Here is a 24,106-nt window from a genome sequence, read left to right on the forward strand (position 1 = left end):
CTTGATGCCATGTATTTTTTTTGGCTATAATTTAACTTTTGCAATAAAAGCTTCATAGTCTTAGTTTGCTGCAGTTTTGTTGAATGTGTTTCAATAGCAAAATAATGATTTTAAACTGGGGAAGAGCAGCTTTTCAGGACATAATCAGCAGATAGAGACCACTGAATCAAAAAGTATTTTCACATAAATTGCTGCAGGGAATAAAGGTTGTATTTACTCTGTGGTGTATTAGCTTAGACTTTCAAAATGAAAAAGGCACATGGATCCTTAGTTATAGAGAACTGCTCCTTTGGTATTTTGATTTTGAACTTGTCTGAGCAGACTGTTGATTAGTATCTTCTGTCCCCGGCACAAAAACAAGTGAGGATGATTACAACCCATATGAGAAAGTTAATTTTCCTGAATCCTATTTATTCACTAAAGATCAGATCACTTATTGTTTTGAGGGGAAGAGGAGGAGATGCCTTATAAGATTGTCAGTTTTGGCACTGTGTGTTCCACAGACAGCTTAATGATTCTTGAAAAGACACTTACTTTTGGGACAGAAATTCTGATATCGTAAAATTGAATTACATGTCCTCTATTAATCGGATTTATACATCACATGTTGGCATGTGCTGCTGCTAGAATCAAAGAATGGTTACAGCACAGAAGGAGCTGTGCTGGCTCTTTGTTAGAGCAATCCAGTTAGTCCCATTCCCCCACTCTTTCCCCGTAGCCCTGCAAATTTTTTCCCTTCAAGTATTTATCTAGTTCCTTTCTGAAAGCCGCGACTGAATCTGCTTCCACTGCACTTTCAAGCAGCGCATTCCAGATCATAACTACTCGCTGCATAAATAAGTTTTTCCTCATGACGCCTTTGGTTCTTTTGACAGTCACCTTAAATCTGTGTCCTCTGGTTCTTGACCCGTCCGCCAATGGGAACAGTTGCTCTTTATTTACTTTATCTAAACCCTTCATGATTTTGAACACTTCTATCAAATCTCCTCTCAACCTTCTCTGCTCTAAGGAGAACAACCCCACCTTCTCCAGTCTATCCATGAAACTCAAGTCCCTCATCCCTGGAACCGTTCTAGTAAATCTTTTCTGCACCATCTCTAAGGCCTTCACGTCCTTCCTAAAGTGTGGTGCCCAGAATTGGACACAGTACTCCAGCTGTGGTCGAGCCAGTGTTTTATAAAGGTTCAACATAACTTCCTTGCTTTTGTAATCTATGCCTCTGTTTATAAAGCCCAGGATACTGTATGCTTTTTTAACTGCTTTCTCAACCTCTCCTGCCACCTTCAAAGATTTGTGCACATATACCCCCAGGTATCTATTCCTGCATCCCGTTTAGAATTGTACCATTTAGTTTATATTGCCTCACCTCGTTCTTCCTGCCAAAATGTATCACTTCACACTTCTCTGCGTTAAATTTCACCTGCTATGGGTCCGCCCATTCCACCAGCCTGTCTATGTCCTCTTGAAGTCTATTACTATCCTCCTCACTGTTCACTAGACTTCCAAGTTTTGTGTCATCTGCACATTTTGAAATTGTGCCCTGTACACCCAAGTCCAAGTCAAAAAGTGCAGTGGTCCTCATACCAACCCCTGGGGAACACCACTGTATACCTTCCTCGGTCTGAAAAACAGCCGTTCACCACTACTCTCTGTTTCCTGTCACTTAGCCAATTTCGTATCCATGCTGCCACTGCCCCTTTTATTCCATGGGCTTCAATTTTGCTGACTGCTGAAAGTCTATAGACAAAATATCAACTCCATTGCCCTCATCAACCCTCTCTGTTACCTCATCAAAAAACTCAATCAAGTTAGTTAAATACGATTTGCCTTTAACAGATCCATGATGGCTTCCTTTATTAATCCACACTCATCCAATTTTGTCCCAGATTATCGTATCTAAAAGCTTCCCCACCACCGAGGTTAAACTGACTGGTCTGTAGTTGCCAGGTTTATCCTTGCACCCTTTTGTGAACAAAGGTGTGACATTTGCAATTCTCCAGTCCTCTGGCACCACCCCCGTATCGAAGGAGGATTGGAAAATTATGGCCAGTACGTCCACAATTTCTACCTTTTACTTCTCTCAGCAACCTAGGATGCATCCCATCCGGACCGGGTGATTTATCTACTTTAAGTACAGCCAGCCTTTCTAGCACCTCCTCTTTATCAATTTTTAGCCCATCCAGTGTCTCAACTACCTCCTCTCTTACTGTGACTTTGGCAGCATCTTCTTCCTTGGTAAAGACAGATACAAAGTACTCATTTAATACCTCAGCCATGTGCTTTGCCATCATGCATAGATCTCCTTTTTGGTCCCTAATCTGCCTCACTCCTCTTACTACCGGTTTACTATTTATATGACTTTTGGATTCCCATTTGATAGTTGTCGCTACTGTATAGTTTTTGCACCTCTGTAATTTCCCTGCAAATTTGCTCCTCTATATCCTTTCCACTAATTGGTGGCCTAAAGAATACACCCAGTGGTGTAATGGCACATCTATTGTTTCTTAACTCTAATCAAATAGATTCAGTCCTTGACCCCTCAAGGACATCCTCTCTCTCCAGCACCGCAATATTCGCCTTAATCAATACTGCCACACCCGCCCCATCCTCTTTCTCCTTCCCTATCTTTCCCACACACCATGTATGTAGGAATGCCATGGCTCAGTGGGTAGCACACTCGCCTCTGAGTCAGAAGGGTTCAAGTCCCACTCCAGAGACTTGAGCACGAAAATCTAGGCTCACACTCCAGTGAAGTGCTGCACTGTCCCCGTCCTACAGCAGAGCCTGGTCTCCAATCGTCTCGGATTTCCCTGCCATTGGGCCAAGACTTCGCTCCACTGGGACCATGTGGTGGTTGGTGTGCAACGACCACCCCATGTTAAAAAAAAATCCACGCACAGGCATCTTCCACCAAGTCATCCTCGACCCTGAGGGACTGCCAGAGAGAGAGAGTACCTAGGAATATTTAGTACCCAATCCTGCCCTTTTATGAGCCAGGTCTCCGTTATTACCACTATATCATATTCCCATGTGGCTATTTGCGCCTGCAGCTCATCAACCTTATTTACCACGCTTCGTGCGTTTACACACATGCACTCTATACCTATCTTAGACCGTCTCGTATTCTCTCTTGTCTGATCCCACCTAATACTGTACTGTTTCTTACTCTAGTGCTATCTGTGTCTCCCATTCCTCTGTGCACCTTGTTTCTCCTTTCTAATTCTACATGCTGGTGCCCATCCCCCTGCCAAATTAGTTTAAACCCTCCCCCACAGCACTAGTAAACCTCCCTGCGAGGACATTGGTCCTAGCTCTGTTGAGGTGCAGCCCGTCCGCCTTGAACAGGTTCCTCCTGCCCCAGAACTGATCCCAATGCCCCAAGAATCTGAAGTCCTCCCTCCTGCACTGTGTCTTTAGCCATGCATTAACCTGCCTTATCTTCCTATTTCTGTAGCCACTAGCGCGTGGCACTGGGAGCAATCCAGAGATTACTACCTTTGAGGTCCTGCTTTTTAACTTCCTCCCTAGCTCCTGAAACTCTAGCTGCAAGACCTAGCAGATTATTTTTCTCATTTTTTCAACTTTGTTCTTTCCTCTTTAAGATTATGGCTCTGGTTTTTAGTCTTTGGCATACTTCGACAGGCGGTGGGTGGAGCAACACCCGCTCAATATTGTCGGCGAGATGCCTGAACCATTTTGATGGTCAGGCTTCATTTAAACGTAGTTGGCGAGTTGCCCGCACAACTTATGTGCAGACAGGCAGCTCACTGTTTTGGGAAATCTCCCGGGCAGTCACTGACCGTGGGCTGCAGTAGCGCTGGACAGATATGGGGGTTGGGGCGACGGAGGCATAATTTTAAGGGGTTGAGGACGTTGCTGAAGGAGCATAGAGGGTAATTCAGATAATTCATGTAATCCTGAAGGCTTAAAACTGCCAAATCAATCAATTAATAATATTTCCAGACCAACTTCCAGTGATCCCTTTAACTTAGACTGGGCCTGGCCGCACTATACTGTCCATGAAAACTGGGGGGGGGGGGGGGGGTTTAACCACTGAGTGGGTGAAGACAAAAATGGCATTAGGGTCCTAAAGATGTGTAAGGACTCTAATTTGCACCGAATCATGAGGATCCTGCCTGTTTCTGGTGGGAGCACTTGTGATCTAAGTCAAAGCCCGCTTGAAAATCACATTGGGTGGGCCTCGAGTGGGAACTTGGCAGTAGGTTTATTTCTGCTAATTTTGATTAGAGACTGCCCAGTTAATGCTGGAAAACAGGTGTGTAGAGAGATGAATATCGCCCCCTATAAATTTTATCGCTCCACTTTTCCTTCTGCTTTAGTTTGAATTTTCTTCAGAAACTAAGAGCTAAAGTTAGTTATTCCATATGCATCAAATAGCCAGCAAATTACTACGATACTGAATAAGTGCTTGTACCGGGGTCGGTCATGTAGGTGATTGATTGAACTACTCCTTTGTGCCAGCATTGCCTATAAACCAGTTGGTCATAAAAAGAGTATATTAAATCAATGGCAATATTTTGTTGGTTTATTCCATAAGTGGGAAAGACTCAAAATTCACTATCAATTGAGTGAGATCAGCTCATCTGCATTTCTATTTTTAACATACACCACTGCACATGTTGATCTCCTATGGTATTGCTCATGGTGAGTTGGGATACACTGTTTTATAACAAATGAGATGTTATCAAACAAATGTAACAGGTAAAATGTTGCAGGAAGTGCATGTTATACATAAAACTTTTAATGTATTATTAGTCAATCTCTTGTGGTATTGCATATAGTAAGTCAGAGAATATGGTCTCTTGCTCGCTCGCTCGCTCGCTCTCTCTCTCTCTCTCTCTCTCTCTCCTGTCTGTGTTGCTATTTCTCTCTGTCTCTTCTGTTTCTTACTCCCTCTTCTGCTTTTCTCTCCTTAACTTTTTTTGTTTCTTACTCAGTCCTCATCTGTTTCTCTGTCATTCTTTCCTTTTCAGTGGAAGGTGATGGGTGACGTGGTGTGGTGGAGAAGAGAGCTGCTGTTGGCTGCAGGCTGTATTTTTCAATGGGGGTCGTGGGTAAAATGTGGCCTTCAGTGGCTCCTTTCCCATCCCATCAACCACCCTTCTCCCCATTCTCTTGTATCCTGTACTCTTGTATCTTTCTACTACTCCCTCCCCTTCCTACCATTCCCATTGCTACCCCTACTTCCGCCTTGAATTACCTGCTCAATTCCTGCATGTTTAGACTGTATAAATATGGGCAGAAATATCAAGTCCAGCCAATGCTTCTAGGAGAGACCGAAGCCTTCAAGCAAAAATTACTTAAGACAATAAAACAAACCAAAGGCAATTCAGTGAATAAATGTTATTATGAAATATTTAATTTTTTGAATTTCTTTTGTTTAAATCTGTATTTTGGACAGTAGAAATTTCAGCTACTGAGGAAAAGATGGTGGATTAAATTTTTTTCAGAAAGCATTTTGAAAGAAAGAACGCACCTTTCACATCCTCAGGACATCCCAAAGTTCTTCACAGCCAATTAATTACTTTTGAAGTGTAGTCACTGTTGTAATGTAGGCAAATAAGACAGTCAATTTGCGCACAGCAAAGTCCCACAAACAGCAATGAGCTAAAAACCCATATAATCTGTTTAATGACCTTCGTTGAGGGATAAATGTTGGCCAACACACTAGGAAATCTTCCATGTTCTTCTTTGAATTGTGCCAGGAAATCATTTACGTCCACCTTGAGTAGGCAGACAGAGCCTCAATTTAACATCCCGCCTGATAGATGACACTTCTAACAGTGCAGAAGTCCCTCAGTACAGTACTGCACTGAAATGTCAGCCTTATATGTTCAAGTCTCTGGAATAGGGTTTGAACCCACAATCCTTTGACTCGGAGGTGTAAGTGCTGCCACTGTGCCAAGGCTGACCAATTGAATGAGCTGTGGGGAAAAGATAATACAATGCAACCTGATAGCCAGAGCCTATAATTACTTAATGACAGGACCCAGTTGACGTAGAAAAATTGGATGGGAATTATGGACATAGGAATTTAGAGTGGGAAAAGTTGACACAAAGTTGACCACAGGAAGTAAAGTTTGTAAACAAATTGAGCGCATAGGCAAGATTTTTAACATAATATACACACACATTTACACGGTCCACTCTTTTTAATTTGAAGTTGTTAATTGGAATTTTTTCAAACAAAAAGCAACTGAGTTAATAAGTATAGTTGGATCTAATTATTTTTACCAAATGGCTGTTGGTCCCTTTCGAATCATCATCCCCACATCCCACATATTTCCATGTAAGGTACCTCCACCACCACTTTGATCATCATAGGCCGGTTCCTATCTTTATGTTCTTACCTTCAAACATTTAAGTGTAATTGTTCTGCTAGTTAAAATCAATGGACAGAAAACCATGGGCTAAGAGTGTGCAACTTCCTCATGAACTCACAAAACATACCAGGAGTGCACTATTAATGAGTTTGCCAACTTATAAGTCTTTAATAAACATAAATTTAAGCAGTTTTCAAGTTTTTATATTATAAAAATTGCTCTCTTCACTGTTACAGGGTAAAAATATCCAATTAAAGCCCAGGCCTTTGAGACAGGCTGAGGCCTTCAAGTAAAAACTTTAATACGGCATTAAAAGACACAAAAGACAATTCATTGGATAAGTTGAATAATTTTATTGTGAAATATTTATTTTATGAATTTTTATTTTGTTTAAATCCTTACTTGGAAATTAAAAATTACAGTTAGAGGGGGAAAAGAAAAGGCCAGATAAAAAAAACATTCAGATTAAGGTTGATAAATTGGCTGCACAATGCCATCCAGTGGCCAGAGCATAGGAGTACAGAATGACAGACTCACATTAATGGGAAAATCATAATAAAAATGTGATGGGACAGGCATCACTAGATGTGGAAAAACCCATAGACACCATTGACCTAGTACTTTTCAGTGGAAAAATGGCAGGATATGCCATTTCTAATAATAATATATAAATGGTTAATCCATAACCAATAAAATAGTGTAGAACGACTATGTTATTGATTAGACAGTATTTTTGCTGCTACACAATCTCATATTTCTGTGTTATGCATGAGGCATCAATCTTTAGTAAGGAGGTCATTCTAGTCATGAATGTCATGGATCCTATGACATTTACCTTCTTCAGTTTTTCATTCTGCAGACAGACAGCTTTATCGATCAGTCAAGCTGATTTCCAGAGCTTTTGTTTTATGTTAACTGAATAAGACAAATTCAATTTTTATTCTCTGGGACCTTTTTGAGAATTTTACTGGTGATTAGGGGATCACATTCTGTGACTGAGTCCATGAAGATCCATAGCTTGCTGACGTCTATTAAGATGACTGTAAATCATAGAAAATTTACGGCACAGAAGGAGGCCATTCAGCCCATCGTGTCTGCGCCGGCTGAGAAACGAGCCACCCAGCCTAATCCCACTGTCCTGCATTTGGTCCGTAGCCCTGCAGGTCACGGTTCTTCAGGTGCATATCCAGGTATTTTTTAAATGAGTTGAGGGTTTCTGCTTCCTACCATACTCTCAGACAGTGAGTTCCAGACCCCCACCACCCTCTGGGTGAAAAATTTTTCCTAATTTCTGCTCTAATCCTTCTACCAATCACTTCAAATCTATGTCCCCTGGTTATTGACCCCTCCACTAAGGGAAATAGGTCCTTCCAATCCACTCTGTCTAGGCCCCTCATAATTTTGTACACCTCAATCAAATCACCCCTCAGCACGTGAAATGCTGCAAATGCACAGTAACTGTTGTTTTATTGAGAAAGTGTTGATTTAAATTTTAATGGTGCAGGGAGGAGGAAGGGTGGGTAGGAAGACATATTTGGATCTTAGAAAGAACAAGAGAGGAAAGTTCAGAGCAGCAGGTTGATAGTCATATTAATAAAATAGTAATCAGAGAGGGTTGAGACTAGGGATGAGAGAAAAAAAGCACCCTGTGAGATGACCAGCTGTTTTACAAATCCTGTACAGGAATGGTTGGTGTTTAAAGAGCCTTCTGAGATATGGGAGCAGTAGTTAAGTCATGGACAGACTTGGGCTCTATGATGAGTTAAGAGCTGTTGAGGGAAAATATGAAATGAAAGAGGAAACAAATGAGGAAACCAAGCTTCTTGAAGACAGCTTCAGCGAGGGAGGAGGAGTGGGAGTTTTAAGATCAGAAGAGGTACGGAAGATAAGAATGTCAATAGATAAAAAGGACACTTGGAATGTACTTACTGAATAATTAGGTGTGGACAAGCCATTATCTTGGATTAAGAAGTAAAATGAAAGGAAGAACAACAAAAGAAAATTAAATAGGACTGTCATGTTCCAGCTACAGTGCATGAAATTGAATAAAAATTGAATTCCTTATCAACAGTGAAAATACGCGACTGGCTCAGTTTTAAAATTTAGACGTCGTATATAGTGGAGTCTGGCACCTATGAAGCCTAGTACCTACCCACAAATTTAAAAAGGGAATAGCAGCGCACTGAGATCACTTTTTTCCAAATGGGTCAAAAAAAGTACATAAATGTAAAAACATCTGGATAGTACCTGTGAGAAATGTAATGTTGGTTGGGGGGAGGGGAGAATATTGTGTAGAATCCCTCAGGGATCCATTGCTTGGATCCCCATTGTTTCTTATCTGTGTAAATGACCTTGGATACCAAATACTAGCGGCAAGCTGGTCACAATTTGCTGATGATGCAAAAGTAGAAATTGACTAGCACAAGATTTGCAAAAGGATCCAGAACAGTAATTTGATTGGGCATTTTAAATAATGTATAAGTGGTAAATGAAATTGAAATATAAGGGATAATTCTGCAATTAGGACACCAACTGAAAAACAGAGCTTGCAGGGAGTGCAGATCAGGAAATGGAAGACCCACAGCCTGAGATTTTCCATCCATCAACTTCAATGGCTGCAAGCCCATCATTTCCCAACCTGCACGCCCTGCAAGCTTTGCTCCTCATTGGGAGCACCCAATTACGGAAACAGCCATGTTGCGCATAGGTTTTTAAAAAAAAATTGGGTCATAGATATAGAATGAATGACATTAAATTAATGTAGGCAGAGTTAGGAAAGGATCTTAGAGGAGTGTTGGAACATAATTTTCAATGCACAGCCTAAACAGTAAAATATAAGTGTACACAAATTATGTTGACACTTTACAATTTATTGACTAGATCTCAATTAGAATACCGTCTTCAGTTTTGGTCATCACCCACACAAAATATATACTTGCATTAGAAAGTATACAAAAAAGAACAATAGGACTGATCCCAAGAATAAAAGAGGGGCGAAGTACAAGGAATGATTAGAGAAGACCAAGCTTTGCTGTTTAGAAGAAGATGATTGAAAATGGACCTCATCAAAGTAGATAAAATGCTAAAAAGCATAGGTAATGTAAACCCAGATTTTTATTTCAAAATGTACCAAGAAAATAAGACAGAGGACACAAATGGAAATTAGTAAAAAGTAAGTTTATAACAAATATTAAAAACTCTGTACTCCGTGAATAAGTGGAATAATTCACCAAGCAAGGAATTAGAGGGAAAAGTACTAGGAGTAACTTAAAATACAAATCGACACCATGATGGGAGAGTTAATTTATTAAGAATGAGCTTCCATGGGCTGTTTTTCTCTTTCTGGATTTTTATTATAGTCTTCTGAGTTATATGTTAATGAATGAGCTATAACCAGTTTATATTAAATTTTACTCTTGTTGTAGATCAGAAAGTAGCCTAAGAGATGCTACTGAATTCTAAAAAAATATAGTATTTATAAAATGTGAGAGATACATCTATATTATTGTCGGAATTCAAAAACTCATATAGCATTTTCAAATATCAGAAAATGATACTGATTCTTGATATACTATTCAGTAGTGGGTGGTCATTCTAGCAGTGTACTTTGAGTTGATTTGCTCATATATTTTACTGTCATGTGAGTTCAGACCATGAGATTATTCCTATGAAAGGCCATCTGTTTTTGCTATCACCAACTGTTAGTGAAATACTGTATTTTGCCGATGTGAATGGTTAACTATATTGCACAGAAAGTAAACAGTATCGCACAGCAGCAACCGTTTCTGGTGATGATTTCTATTTACACCTTACAGAATACTTTCAAAATGATCCTCACTTCAACCAGTATTCCTGGTGTACTGATTTTAGAAATCAGAAGGAATACTTTTTTCAAATAGATATATGTGAATTTTAACCACATTTGTTTTTAAAGCGTGCTGCAGGATGAAATTGTCTGTTGCGTCTTTTGGGACTGAATTTTGCTCTGATCCATGAGCATGATACAAGAACAGTTGTTAGCTTATAGATATTAATATAGATACATAAAGGAAATGTACAGGAACTTTAAACAACACAGTCTGTTATTGGAAATTGTGTATTGAAACAGTGGCTTCAGTCTTTAACACAAATCTTTCATTTGCAGTAATTATTTTTTACTTAGATCATCGCCCGTGATCTTACTTAATTCTTTAACTTTGGTGCAATACTGTGCAATGAAATATTAACGTACCTGAGAACTTGGTACGTTGGGTGCAGTTTCCCATTCAGCTTTATCAGGATTTGAATTAGGTGTAATTGTGGGTCTGTGAAATTTTTTGTGTTTTGTTCACTTGAACTGTGGAAAAACACCAAGCTGTACAGATGTAGGTTTTATCCTTGCAAGGATGTGATGATTCTGGAGACCATTTTGAGCTCTCTAAAGGTACCTAGAAGATTATGCTGATACGAGAAGGTTATGCTGATAGGGTTAGATAAAGAGCATTGGGAGGAGGCTCGTGTGGAGCATGAACACTGGCATGGACCATTTGGGCGGAATAGCCTGTTTCTGTGCTGTACATTCTATGTACTTATGCATTTAATGCTTCTGTAGTTCAGCTGGTGGGAGAGCAGCATCTGCACTCTAGCTGCCTGCATTTATATTGTTTAATCCAGGTCTCTTATTCCAGCAACAAAATCATACGGCCACATTATTGTGCATCTTTGACTCTGCCACTGGGGTAAGGATGCCAGATTTAGCATTGCAAATTCCAGGAGCTGGCACATGCACGTTGTTCCTGTGATCCAAGCTATGGAAATGCCAAGACCACCAAGTACACATTAACACTGACGTACTAGTACACTAAATAAGGCTGGTGCCAAGATGGATTAAAGTGTCGCTGGTTGATGCCACTCTTTTTTAAAAGAACATTTAACTTCTCTTTTATCTAGCTGGAAAGTCACTGATACTAAACAGGAGAGCACACCAAGGCTCAGCCAGTGCATCACAGAGTCATGGATAAGTTGTACTGTGTTTTTTGAGGAGATGTCTCATTTCAAAAAGCAAAACCCTGGGAAGGTAAGAAAATTCTACTTCCCTACAATGTTATAGAGTTCACAGTTAAAGTGGCGACTTCCACATTTCCCCCCAAAAATTATAATACAGTATTCAAAAAAGAAATGGAGAAAAGTAGTTCTGATTTGCCGATTACAAGTTATGTAGCTAGACAACGAGTATGAGAGAGATTGAAAGAATTCAAAAGCATTTGGACTAAATGATCTGGCAAGGAATGGTAGATGGATCCGATTCCTTGTTTCCTTCTGTTTAACATTATCTATCATTACTTTTATGCACTTAAGCAAGGCAGATCAGAGTACAGAAGAAAATTAACTAAAAAAAGATTTTTTTTGTGTTTAAGCATTGACTGTAATGTATAAGTTTTATCTGAGTTCATTGTTTTCCATTTGTGTCAAAATCCATAGGAATTTGATTTTTGATCATTGCTGCTTTTGGGTACAAACCTCTCTCCCTCTCTCACTTCCGAGAAGTGACACACGGGACATGAGGAGGGGGATTTTATCCAACCCCACCCAGCGGGATCTGGGCGGCATGCAGTTAAAAGAGCCACGCAAAGACCCGTTCCTGCTCAATTCCTGCCCACCGCCATCGTAACTGGGCCATCTTTCTTTAGGCAGCCGAGGCATCCACCTGACTCAAGCGGGAGCCTCATTAACGCATGCACATTGGGGTTCTATGATGTCGTTAGAATCCCACGGGTATCTGCCACACACTCAGTAAAACCTGGCGGGGAATGAAGGGGAGATCATCTAAGATAAGTCAAAAACGTTCCTTAGTGGGGTCAAGAGGAACAGAAGTGCTCCTCCGGGCCACAAGGAAAGTCTGAGCCTCTGCTGCCAAGGGTTTCTCCCCCCCTGCAAAATAGCCTTGATTATTTCCCCGCCGCCCCCCCCCCCCCCCCCCCCCAACGACTTATCTTGGTGCCGGTGGGTGAGCACTAGGCCCGCGCTTTTGACCTGCCTGAAGCCAGCTGCCTCTTTATGCTCGTTTTGGGCGGGCAGCTGGCCAGCGGGATGAAAATGAGGCCCTAGAGTTAAAAAAGCACGGGGCCTCAAATTGGTGACATCGGGCAAGTTTGGTGCTTGTCCCATTCCCCTCTCGAAACCCACTCCTAGTGAAAATCCTTCAGCAAATAACCAGTGGGAGAATGAAGGCTGATGCAAGGGTCTGGTCTAACTAAGATTGGCTTTCCTTTTCCAGTTGTATGTGTGCTTTAGCATCATTCATTACTTTCATGTAAATTGTTTTTATATGCACGATTATCGAAAAATACCGAACTGGGGAAGAAGCATGTTTCCACTTTGCATCCAGTATTCCTGGCTGGTATGCACAGTGCAGTATTCTCCTTTGACTAATATTCTGTTCATTGACACCACCTCAGAAGCTGGTATATGCATCTATGCCTGTGAGCACACCCACATGATTCCAGACATGCATACGGGATCAGTAAATTTCCCTTACTCTACATCTTTATGGTATTTTACAATGAGATTGGCAAATAATTACTGAATTTGAAAATTATTTTACTCAGTGGACTGCTGTCCACCTGAAAGCTATACTCAAAATTATCCCCATTTTCTTGGTTTGATTCAAATTCAAGATCCACAAGTGAATGGTTAATGTTCCAACAATTGTTCATGGTCATGCGAATTTCTTTTTCTCTTGCAGTTTGTGTCATACAGCGGTCTGATAATCTTTCTTTCCATTCCCCCACCCATCCTCCACCCCCAGTTTTGCCTCCTTGTTTGTAGTCTCTGTACATTTTGTGCTGTTATTGGACGCTACATTCCAGGGGCTCTGGTTTCATACTTCTTGCGTAAGTACCCCTCCTGCAGTTTAAGATCAATTTCAATAAGTCTAACTGTTTTTGTTATACATGTTCTCACTAGATTAAATTGCAGACAGCTGCACCATATCTTTTGGACATTCTAATGGTGTTTTTTTAACAATGGACTGGGATTGATCCCATTTTGTCTAGCATCACATTTGTGCCACATTACAGAAATCCATTTAATCTGTGGAATGTTTTTATTCACTCATATTTCATTATTATAAACTAGTTTTAATGGAATTGGGAACGGTGTGTTCTAATTAACTACTCTGCTTTTAACTATATAGCAGTTGTGTATAATAGACTTCTTTCTGCCTTTTTTTAATCAAGAAAAACACATGTGTTCTTGTCAAGGTCAGTACCATGGCCTAAAATATTCTCCTAGTGTTTCTAATTGGTGTCAGCATAAAGCGTTCTCAGGTCAGGTCAGGTAAAGCACAAAATAGAAGTGGAGTAAAGTTCTCGACTACATTGCCCCAACAATGTGCCTTAGCTACAACTTCCCACTGTACTGGTGTGACCTACATTTTCTACACCATTTCAAGCATCCTTGTAAGTAAACAGTACCAAGTCTGGGCAGTTTTGTGCTTTAACTATTGAAAAATGACTGCCTAAACCTATTTCAATAAGGTTCCTTACAGCTGTCTATGAAAACAGACATCCATCTCGTCACTGGGAATCGGGGAAAACTCTCCAGTGGCTGGAGTCATACCTAGCACAAAGAAAGATGGTAGTGGTTGTTGGAGGCCAATCATCTCAGCCCCAGGACATTGCTGCAGGAGTTCCTCAGGGCAGTGTCCTAGGCCCAACCATCTTCAGCTGCTTCATCAATGACCTTCCCTCCATCATAAGGTCAGAAATGGGGATGTTCACTGATGATTGCACAGTGTTCAGTTCCATTCGCAACCCCTCAGATAATGAAGCAGTCCGTGCCCACATGCAACAAGACCTGGACAAAATCCAGGCTTGGTCTGACAAGTGGCAAGTAACATTCGTGCCAGACAAGTGCCAGGCAATGACCATCTCCAACAAGAGAGAGTCTAACCACCTCCCCTTGACATTCAACAGCATTACCATCACCGAATCCCCCACAATCGACATCCTGGGGGTCACCATTGACCAGAAACTTAACTGGACCAGCCACATAAATACTGTGGCTACAAGAGCAGGACAGAGGCTGGATATTCTGTGGCGAGTGACTCACCTCCTGACTCCCCAAAGCCTTTCCACCATCTACAAGGCACAAGTCAGGAGTGTGATAGAATACTCTCCACTTGCCTGGATGAGTGCAGCTCCAACAACACGCAAGAAGCTCGACACCATCCAGGACAAAGCAGCCCGCTTGATTGGCACCCCATCCACCACCCAAAACATTCACTCCCTTCACCACTGGCGCACTGTGGCTGCAGTGTGTACCATCCACAGGATGCACTGCAGCAACTCACCAAGGCTTCTTCGACAGCACCTCCCAAACCCACGACCTCTACCACCTTGAAGGACAAGGGCAGCAGGCACATGGGAACAACACCACCTGCATGTTCCTCTCCAAGTCACACACCATCCCGACTTGGAAATATATCGCCGTTCCTTCATCGTTGCTGGGTCAAAATCCTGGAACTCCCTTCCTAACAGCACTGTGGGAGATCCTTCGCCACACGGACTGCAGCGGTTTAAGAAGGCGGCTCACCACCACCTTCTCAAGGGCAATTAGGGATGGTCAATAAATGCTGTCCTCGCCAGTGACGCCCACATCCCATGAACGAATAATAAAACAAAGTCTGTGCTGGATTCAAACCCAAGTAGTTGAGGTAAATAAAGAATATTCTGACCTTTTGTATCACTGCATTTCTATTTGTACAACAGCACGTTAACAGAAAGAAATCTGTAAGCTCCTTACTGTTTTTGATACAGCAGTTTTATCCAATGGTCGTTCTCATAAAGGGCCATATTCTCCTCTTTGCTGCAATGGCAGACCTACCTTCCAGAAGAAAAGTAGGTCTAGGGGAGGAGGGTGGGGTGGCCGCATGGGCGGGGGGGGAGCCCAGGGTGGCAGTGGACCACATTATTCTTGTGGAGTCAGGAGAGCACTCCTTTTCCAAGCTCCACAAAAAAATTTTTAGACATACCTTTTTAGGGCCTCTTCCTCTTGACCGCCAGATTTTACTGAGCACTGCGTCCACGGTGCATGCCCCACCCTCTAAATTGCATCGGGGTCCCATGTACGTCATAAGACCCTGATTGGCATAGGTTAATGAGGCTTCCGCCTAATCTGTCCAGCGGAAGGCCCAAGTTAAAGAGCGGACACGGGCCAATAAGTTGCCACCATGATTTTAACTCCGCTACCGCCCGTTTCTGCTGGGCGGAAGAAGTTAAAATTGCCTCTGATGTGGTCTGGACGGGCAGGGGTAGAAACTGGAGCAGGATCTAGTTCTACTGGGTCTCCATTCCATTTCCGCCCATGCAAAATTGCATTTGAAGTGCGGCAGGCATCCATATTCTGCCATACAAATGAGAAAAATGCATCACTAGGCTTATTTCCTGGTATTTGCACCTTAGCAACAGAAGGCACGAGAGGCACCCCTGTGTTCCTGGCATTCTGCATTGATCAGAGCTAAAGGGGTTTTTAAATGCTGCGTTCCCTACAGCCAAATCTACACTGTGTCGGAGTGTTGCAGCAAGTTTCTTCCCCAGGGTGCGCACCCCAGCTGCACATTGAAGGAGACAGGTGGCCACCCAAAATGTTTAAATACCCTGGAAAACAGGAATTACAACTAGTACCGCCCCGTCATACTTATTGTGGCAGAGCGGGACCAGAGCAAATTCAGGGTCCATATTTTTTAAAGTAATTAAGAAACTTCCTGTTGACTGCAGAAACCCAGCAGAAGTCAGCTTCAGGTAGGTTCTAAACTATATCTCGGTCTCTGTCTCAGGTCACTGGCACCCCAGTTAATAATCACTTCTATTTCTGCATAAGAAAAATGTGTCTAGTCTTTAACCAGTGAATTTACATATTTATTAAGTTTTCTTTTTACATAAATCTTTGCTGCCCAATTCAGCATCGTGCTGAGGAATGGAACTCTTCCCATTTCAGCCTTCTAGTATTAGCGTATGCTTCTGTTACCAACAATATGCCTCAGCCCCAACCAGAGAAAAACACCCCCTCCTTCACTACTGTGAAATGTTTTCCATTCATACACCAGCAATCCTGCAGCCTCTCTGATTGCAATTGTCAATTCCTGCCAAATTTGGAGATGCTGTAGGCCCATTAGTAATCGTCTCAATATGAGACTATCAAAACTAAATTCACTAAAGACCCTCACAGGCAGCAGACAGAGTGAGATTTTCATCGCATCAGTCTGGGCTGGATTTGAACCTTGGTCCCAGGGGTAAAAGGCTAGTTTCCAACCCACTGTGCCACCCAGTTTCCCATAGCATAGTCTTTACTTGTCTTTCACCAATTGCAACATCATAGGCACACTTCTAATTGGAGTGCATTTCATTGCTTTTGTTTTCTAAGTCATTTGATAGAGGTGTTGTGTATTTCAGATGAATCTCTGTCCTGATTGACTTGACCTTAATTCTTGTTGATAGTGGCACTAGTTTAAAGATCTTTGAGACTTGAAATGGATCCTTTCTCGTGCCTGACACCAAAGCCTTTGCATTGTCTACTACTGTTTTATATGTTCCAGAATTAGGAAGTCTGTTGTAAGATCCTGTTTATAGCAGATTCTATCACTGGAAGGACACTCTCCAGACCCAAATGCTTCTCTGGTCTTCAGGCCAAATTGACTTTGAATTCCAGTTCTTCAGAGAAAGACATCACCAGGTCCTTGTCAGAAAAATAATTACTGTCAGGTCAGGACTGCTTGCCAAAAAATTTAGTACCAGTCAAGCTTCATCAATTCAGAACTCCTGAGAAAAGGTGTTAGGGTCCTCACGGGCCCACACAATTTATTGTAGTTCAGTCCTACCCAACCTCTTAAGTATTACAGTTGCTCCAGTATTTGACATTGGAGCAGAGACTGAAGTGTCAGTCTTCGAACACAAATCTCAAAAAATGTGCATCAGTCAGTGCCACACTCCCCACTAACAAGGCTACATGCTGGGAGCGCAACCTCACAAAAGGCAACTACAAGGCTTAATTTACATACCGTGCCTAACAATTACAGCTTTAATCTGACGGTGTAAATTGGCAAGTGCTTTGACATTGTTTTGCTCCAAGATAAACTTAAAATTAGATTTTGGAATATCCTACCCCCTTCACCAGTACTTTGTAGTACTTTGATGTAATTAATTTGCATGTTAGGGTTGAATGAATAAGTGTGTTAGAATACCTGCTGTAGATAAGATCTCCCTCATTCTATAAATGGAACTCAATCTCCCCTTCCAGTTGCTCACCTTATTTCCTGTTCCTGATCTGGTGCATTTTCAACCTTTTTTTTGGGTGTCAGTTTGTTTGGCCTCCATTATTTCAGTTAGATGCATCTGCTGCCCTCTTTGTCAAGAATCAAAGTATGGTTCAGAATGAGGCCCTTTTTATATAGTACAGAGTGAAGAACACCATCTGACTGAAAGTTCTTTGTAATAGCAAACTCTTAAAGGGAGAATGCCTCAAATCATTTTTTGTTTGCTGTCAAGTATTTATTTGTATGTCAAACTGCACTCAATGATTGAGGAGGAAGACCATGCCTTTGATTGGTAACCTGACAATTTGTTGATTTAGCTGCAAATAAACCAAACAAACTGAAAAAAAATGCAACATTTGTTTGCGAATGGTAAGTTAGATATTTGAGTATTTTCTACTGTTAAATTGAGGAACTGTTTAAATAACACATTAAGTTTCACATTCCCTTAACTTGTGGGCATGGTACTTTAGAGCAGGACATTGTAAAATCAAGTAATTTGTCAGATACCCATGATGATTAACACACAAAGGAAAGCAGAAACTTACTAGTGGCTAACGGAAGGTGCATCACCAGTGTCAATATATTAAGGGAGGAGAGACACAGAGACTACAATCTTACATTCTCTGAACCACTGTTATTTCTGTTCCAATGGCAATTATTTAAATAATCAGAATAATATCCTCCTGTGTTGGTCTAAATAATACCAAAACAAGTTTGCAGTTTTCTAATTCATTTTTAGATAATATTTAAGTAAAAGTGATTGCAGCAAAATATTTAAGAAAGGTGCTGCCTCTTTTTAAGGGACATGGTTAGAAAGTAGGAATCAGGGGTAACTAAGTCATGTGAGAAGAATGACACAATCAAGTGTGGTACAATAAATTTGCCTATGTTTGAATAAATTTGGGCTGATTATGATAAATTTGACTGATTACAAGTGACGAAGAAGTGTCACAAAGTGTGGACTATACATAATACTTTTACTATATTGTTAGCAGATCTTGTTCACCATTACTCATGATGAGTCAGGATGCACTGTATTCTATAATGTACAAGAAACAATTAGATTTATAGTGATTCAGTCAAATTGAATTTTCATTGCAGAGAGTGTTATTTTCAGGCTCTCATGGCACAATTGTATGCACATTTGTATGGCACAATTGTATGCACACAAAAGAGGCAGCACCTTTCTTAAATCTTTTGCTGCAATCACTTTTACTTAAATATTATCTAAAAATGATTTAGAAAACTGCAAACTTGTTTTGGTATTATTTAGACCAACACAGGAGGATATTATTCTGATTATTTAAATAGTTACCATTGGAACAGAAATAACAGTGGTTCAGAGAATGTAAGATTGTAGTCTCTGTGTCTCTCCTCCCTTAATATATTGACACTGGTGATGCACCTTCCGTTAGCCACTAGTAAACTTCTGCTTTCCTTTGTGTGTTAATCATCATGGGTATCTGACAAATTACTTGATTTTACATTTGCTTCCAAACTGTAAATCTGCCTAAGTAATTTAAAAATAATTAGCTTAACTTTGCAGTTAATTGACCTCTTAACTTCTTTAAAGCTCAGAATACAGAGGAAAATGGTTGGGGAGATGTTGCAGGAAGCAGATTGTTGGAACTCTGTTTAGCAGAATTGGGAGGGCTATATAGGTTTGTCATTTGGGGAAGGTAATACTTGGGTTTGGGATGTGAGAGTCTTGGAGGAGCACTAGGGTCAAGAAGACCTGAGGCAGGGTTTGCAGGATTTTGCAGCACTGGCAAAGGCAAGGACTGGTGGGAGTGGGACGTGGATGTTGGAGTGTGGCAGCACTAGGGGCATTCTGGTGTGTGGGATGAGTTGGGAAAACTTGTGGGAGCATGGAGAGAAGAATACTTGGTGTGGCCATGGTGGAAGGCTGGATTGTGGCAATATTGCGATGATGTTAGGGAGCAAGGGCATTGGGGAGGGAGGTTGCTGGGTTTGGGATTATTGAGAGAGGGTTGATGGGCATGTTGGGGGCTTTTTCTAGAATAGATTAGCATTAGGGAATAAAGCATGGGTGCTGAGCATGTGGGAAGTGAGAGGTGTGAGATAGGGATAGATGCAGCTGCTCAGAGTGGAGCATTGGGTCTGGCCCTTGTGGACAGTGGTCTTGGGGGGCATTTCTTCAAACAGTTTCCCCAGCAATGATTTGGGAAACCCATATTATTTAAAATACAGCTGACTATACTTTAAATGATAATACAGACTTCCCCACTGGTGTATTGGTTTTAAAAGTACAGAAACACTGGAAGACCTTAAATCCCTGATCCAGCCATGGCAGGGAGGAAAGGTTTGTTTGAGGCGGGGCTAAGTGACGGCAGCTGTGACCAGCAGTAGCAGGGAAAGGACTGTCCGCATTGGACCACAGATTTGGCTTTAGCTGTTCCAAGGCAGGCAATGCTATCTTGAAACAGTTAAATTCAAGCCTGTGTTCCAAAGCACCCCCTATCATGGAGACACAGCTGGGAAGTATCATAAATCAATGACGCCACCTACCTTAGAGACCAAACTTGAAGGAATCAATCAAAGGTAGGTTAAAAGGAATAGGTAAGTTTAACCTTGACAGATAGGTATGATTGGAAATAGGCTTGACAGGAAAGTGTTATAGATAGTCTTTGCATGTATACGATACATGTATGTGTGGTATTTACGATAAGTTTTTTAAAGACAGGACTGTAATAACCATGAAATGCTGCTAAGGTGGATTTTTAAAAATTTGTTCAAGGGGGCAGAAGTTATGCTGCAGCTATACAAAACCCTGGTTAGGCCGCACCTGGAGTACTGTGAGCAGTTCTGGGCACCGCACCTTCGGAAGGACATATTGGCCAAGGAGGGAGTGCAGCGTAGGTTTACTAGAATGATACCCGGACTTCAAGGGTTAAGTTACGAGGAGAGATTACACAAATTGGGGTTGTATTCTCTAGAGTTTCGAAGGTTAAGGGGTGATCTGATCGAAGTTTATAAGATATTAAGGGGAACAGATAGGGTGGTTAGAGAGAAACTATTTCCGCTGGTTGGGGATTTTAGGAGTAGGGGGCACAGTCTAAAAATTAGAGCCAGACCTTTCAGGAGAGTTCCAAACTTCTACAACCCTTTGTGTGTAGAAATGTTTTCTACACACAAAGGGTTGTAGAAGTTTGGAACTCTCTTCCGCAAATGGCAATTGATACTAGCTCAATTGCTAAATTTAAATCTGAAATAGATAGCTTTTTGGCAACCAAAGGTATTAAGGGATATGGGCCAAAGGCAGATATATGGAGTTAGATCACAGATCAGCCATGATCTTATCAAATGGCGGAGCAGGCACGAGGGGCTGAATGGCCTACTCCTGTTCCTATGTTCCTATGGATGTGGGCGTTGCAGGCAAGGCCAGCATATATTGCCCATCCCTAATTGCCCTTTGTCCTTTTAAGGCCACAAAGTATAATTGTTAAGTAAACACAGGCTGAGATCGGTCAGGACTTTATTGTTGTTTGGTCAGGGAACTTTGCAGATTGGAATGTGCTTGGCAGTTTCATACTGCAACATTTTAACATGATCTGCAATCTGTAACAGAGTGACATCTGGAGTTGCAGTTCATGCACAATAGATTTACAATTTTTAAGCTGTTAAATATATATATATATATATATTTATTTAACCATATATCAAATATTGTATATGGCACATACTTGTAACATTTTTTTATAATTAACATTTATAATGCAAACTTACTATATATACATTTGTAATGGGGTTCTGTACATAAACATGCAAATCATCTGTAAGGGAGCATTTTGCAGTTAGTAAAAAAAAAGCTCATTATTAATTTTACATAGGGAGCAGGGAAAAAGATATTAGTTTTATATTTGAAATTGCAGTTAGTTATTTATTTGACAGTGGGGGTTATTTTTGCAGAGGGGAGAAAAGATGGATGGAAGCGGGAGGGCATTTATTTATTTGTCAGATGGAAGGAGATGACAGTATTTAATTTTTTATATCGGGGCAAGCAGGCAGGAAATATGTCTTATGTATGTGAGTTTGGAACCATTGATTGTTGTATTTATTTGTTTGAGTTTATTTTGGGAGCTTGGATAAAAGCAAGCAGACATTTATTTCTAAGAGAGATAGTGAGCTAATTATTTTGAAACTCAGGTGAATGATTAAAGTTGCTTAAGTGAAAAGTAAAGTGAGTTTGATAACATCTGACTGAGTAGCAAAATGCCTCAAAGTTTCAAGGTCATGGCCTTTATTTCTTTCCAAAATTCTGGGAGAAATAGGTTAATTATTTTGGGGGGAGGGAATAGGGAACAAAAATGAAGGGAGTTTAATGAAATCTGAAGAGTGCAGAAAAATACCTAAAAACTTGCAGCTTTGAGGGGGAACAATTATTTATTTATTTCTTATAGCTGGCCTGGGAGAAGTGGGGAACTAATTATTTATTTTGGTGGTGTGACCAGGAGCTGTTACAGGTTAGTGATTAGATCAATTGGAATTCCCATTAGAACATGTGACCAGGAATCATTATAGGCAAGTGTGGCAGGTCAGTGTGAGCATTTTAACATTGGAATTGCCATTGGAAATGTTTACATAGCAGTTTATAGTGATGTGTGACACATGCATGATAAACGTGTGTGTGTGTATATACACATACATACACACAGATAGATCAGATGTATAATAGAATACATCCATGCGCACTGTTATTTATTTAAATTATATCGTTTGTTACTGGTTCATATGCATGCTTTAGAAAGAAAGATGTCAGATCCTTGATCCTGATCTGAATGATCTTGATTATCACATAAATTAGTTGACTGTATGTCTTGCATTACAATTTGCAGAGGTTGCTTCCAAATTTTAAGGTAGTCTTGGTAGTAATAAAGAGTTTCAGAAGCTGAGTTCCGGCTGGTCCTTAGGCATAATTAATGCTCTGAAATATTTTCCTAATCATATCTAGATTATATACTGTAGAAGCAGTATTGATTGGCAGTGATTGTATAATAAGTAGGTTTCACAGTATCCGAATATAATAATAATAACAAGAATGTTGTTTGAGATAAAGTTTCTTTTTGCTGAATAGTTTAATATATTGTTTTAGTTCCCCCTCCACCCCCCCGATATTCTGCCTTTTTCCCCTGAAGGCACTAAATGAAGGTGAAGTATGATTCCACACACAATTTTTTTTTGTTTCTTGGTTGGTTTCACAGTATTGTGCATCCTGTTGTGGCCTTTAGTAACCTCATATGACTTGGGGCACGGTATTTACAACAAGATTGAACCAGTTCTGCAGCGACTGGACTTTGGCCTAAAGGACTATGTGCAACGTTGGCAAAGAAAACGGGAAAGTAAGAACAACTCTGCATTCATCATTTAAACTATACATCAAGAAAAGTATAATGTATGCTGCAAATTATCTAATATTTATAATAATGCATTGATAATGTTATGGAGCACCATTAAACAAGTGACTTATTTATTTCTTGTCTTTCTAACACAGGTTCTGCTTTAGTAATCTTCCCAATCATAGTAAGAAAGAATTTGCATTTAAATAGCTCTTTCACGACCTCAGAACATCCCAAAGTACGTCACAGCTAATGAAGTACTTTTGAGGTGTAGTCACTATTGTAATGTAGGGAAACGTGGCAACTAATTTGCGTACATCGAGCTCCTGTAAACAGTAATTTGATAAATGACCAGATAATCTGTTTTAGTGGTGTTGGTTGAGGGATAAATGTTGGCCAAAACACCAGGAGAACTCCCCTGATCTTCTTTGAATGATGACATGGGATATTTTACGTCCACCTTAGAAGGCGGGACCTCCGACCGTGCAGCTCTCCCTCAGTACACTGAAGTGTCATCATGGAGTGGGGCTTGAACACATGACCTTCGAACTCAGAGGCGTGAGTGTTACCACTGAGCCAAGGCTGACACCAAGCACCCTCACCCTGAATGGGTTTTCCTAGTATAGTCAGATAATGGTTGGATAGGATTATATGAAGAGTGATTGGGCAGCTATTTTCTGGTTATGAGTGTACTCTTGTAGTAGATTTCTCTGTGAAAATAAGCCACTATTTTCTAGAAAGTAAGTTTTTAAAAAATGAGATAGACTATAAAAAGGAAGTATTGTCATCGTTAAGATGCTTTTCTATTGCACTGGTGTTTCCAGGTTCACCTAGCAGAGATCTTACACAGCCAGCTATAAGACAAATGTAAAACTGCAGTGCACACAATGACCAGCTGCTGAGAAGACCCATTTTTAGCAGGTCTTGTGCAGTATCCCTTTAACATCCAAATAGATGCTTTATTTCAGATTTCCAGCATCTGCAGTATTTTGCTTCTGATATGCTTTATTTGATTCTGTATCCACTAAATAAGTACCCATATTTGAATAGGTTATTTACAAAAGTAAACTGAGAAGGACGAAAGTAGATTTAAACACTGCAAGTGCTGACAT

The 24,106-nt window shown here is 40.7% G+C and overlaps 1 protein-coding gene across 1 annotated transcript in view; it reads left to right on the forward strand.

The window, feature by feature from the left end:
• The window catches only part of retreg1 (reticulophagy regulator 1), a 52,995-nt gene that overhangs the window by 18,761 nt on the left and 10,128 nt on the right, over positions 1-24,106 (forward strand). Inside the window, exons 2-4 of the mRNA XM_068001887.1 lie at positions 11,274-11,400; positions 13,132-13,216; positions 22,860-22,997. Coding sequence (XP_067857988.1) covers positions 11,274-11,400; positions 13,132-13,216; positions 22,860-22,997 — 350 coding nt within the window. The remainder of the gene's footprint in view (positions 1-11,273; positions 11,401-13,131; positions 13,217-22,859; positions 22,998-24,106) is intronic.

The sequence above is a fragment of the Heptranchias perlo genome, chromosome 2, assembly GCF_035084215.1.
Source record: "Heptranchias perlo isolate sHepPer1 chromosome 2, sHepPer1.hap1, whole genome shotgun sequence".
NCBI lineage: Eukaryota > Metazoa > Chordata > Chondrichthyes > Hexanchiformes > Hexanchidae > Heptranchias > Heptranchias perlo.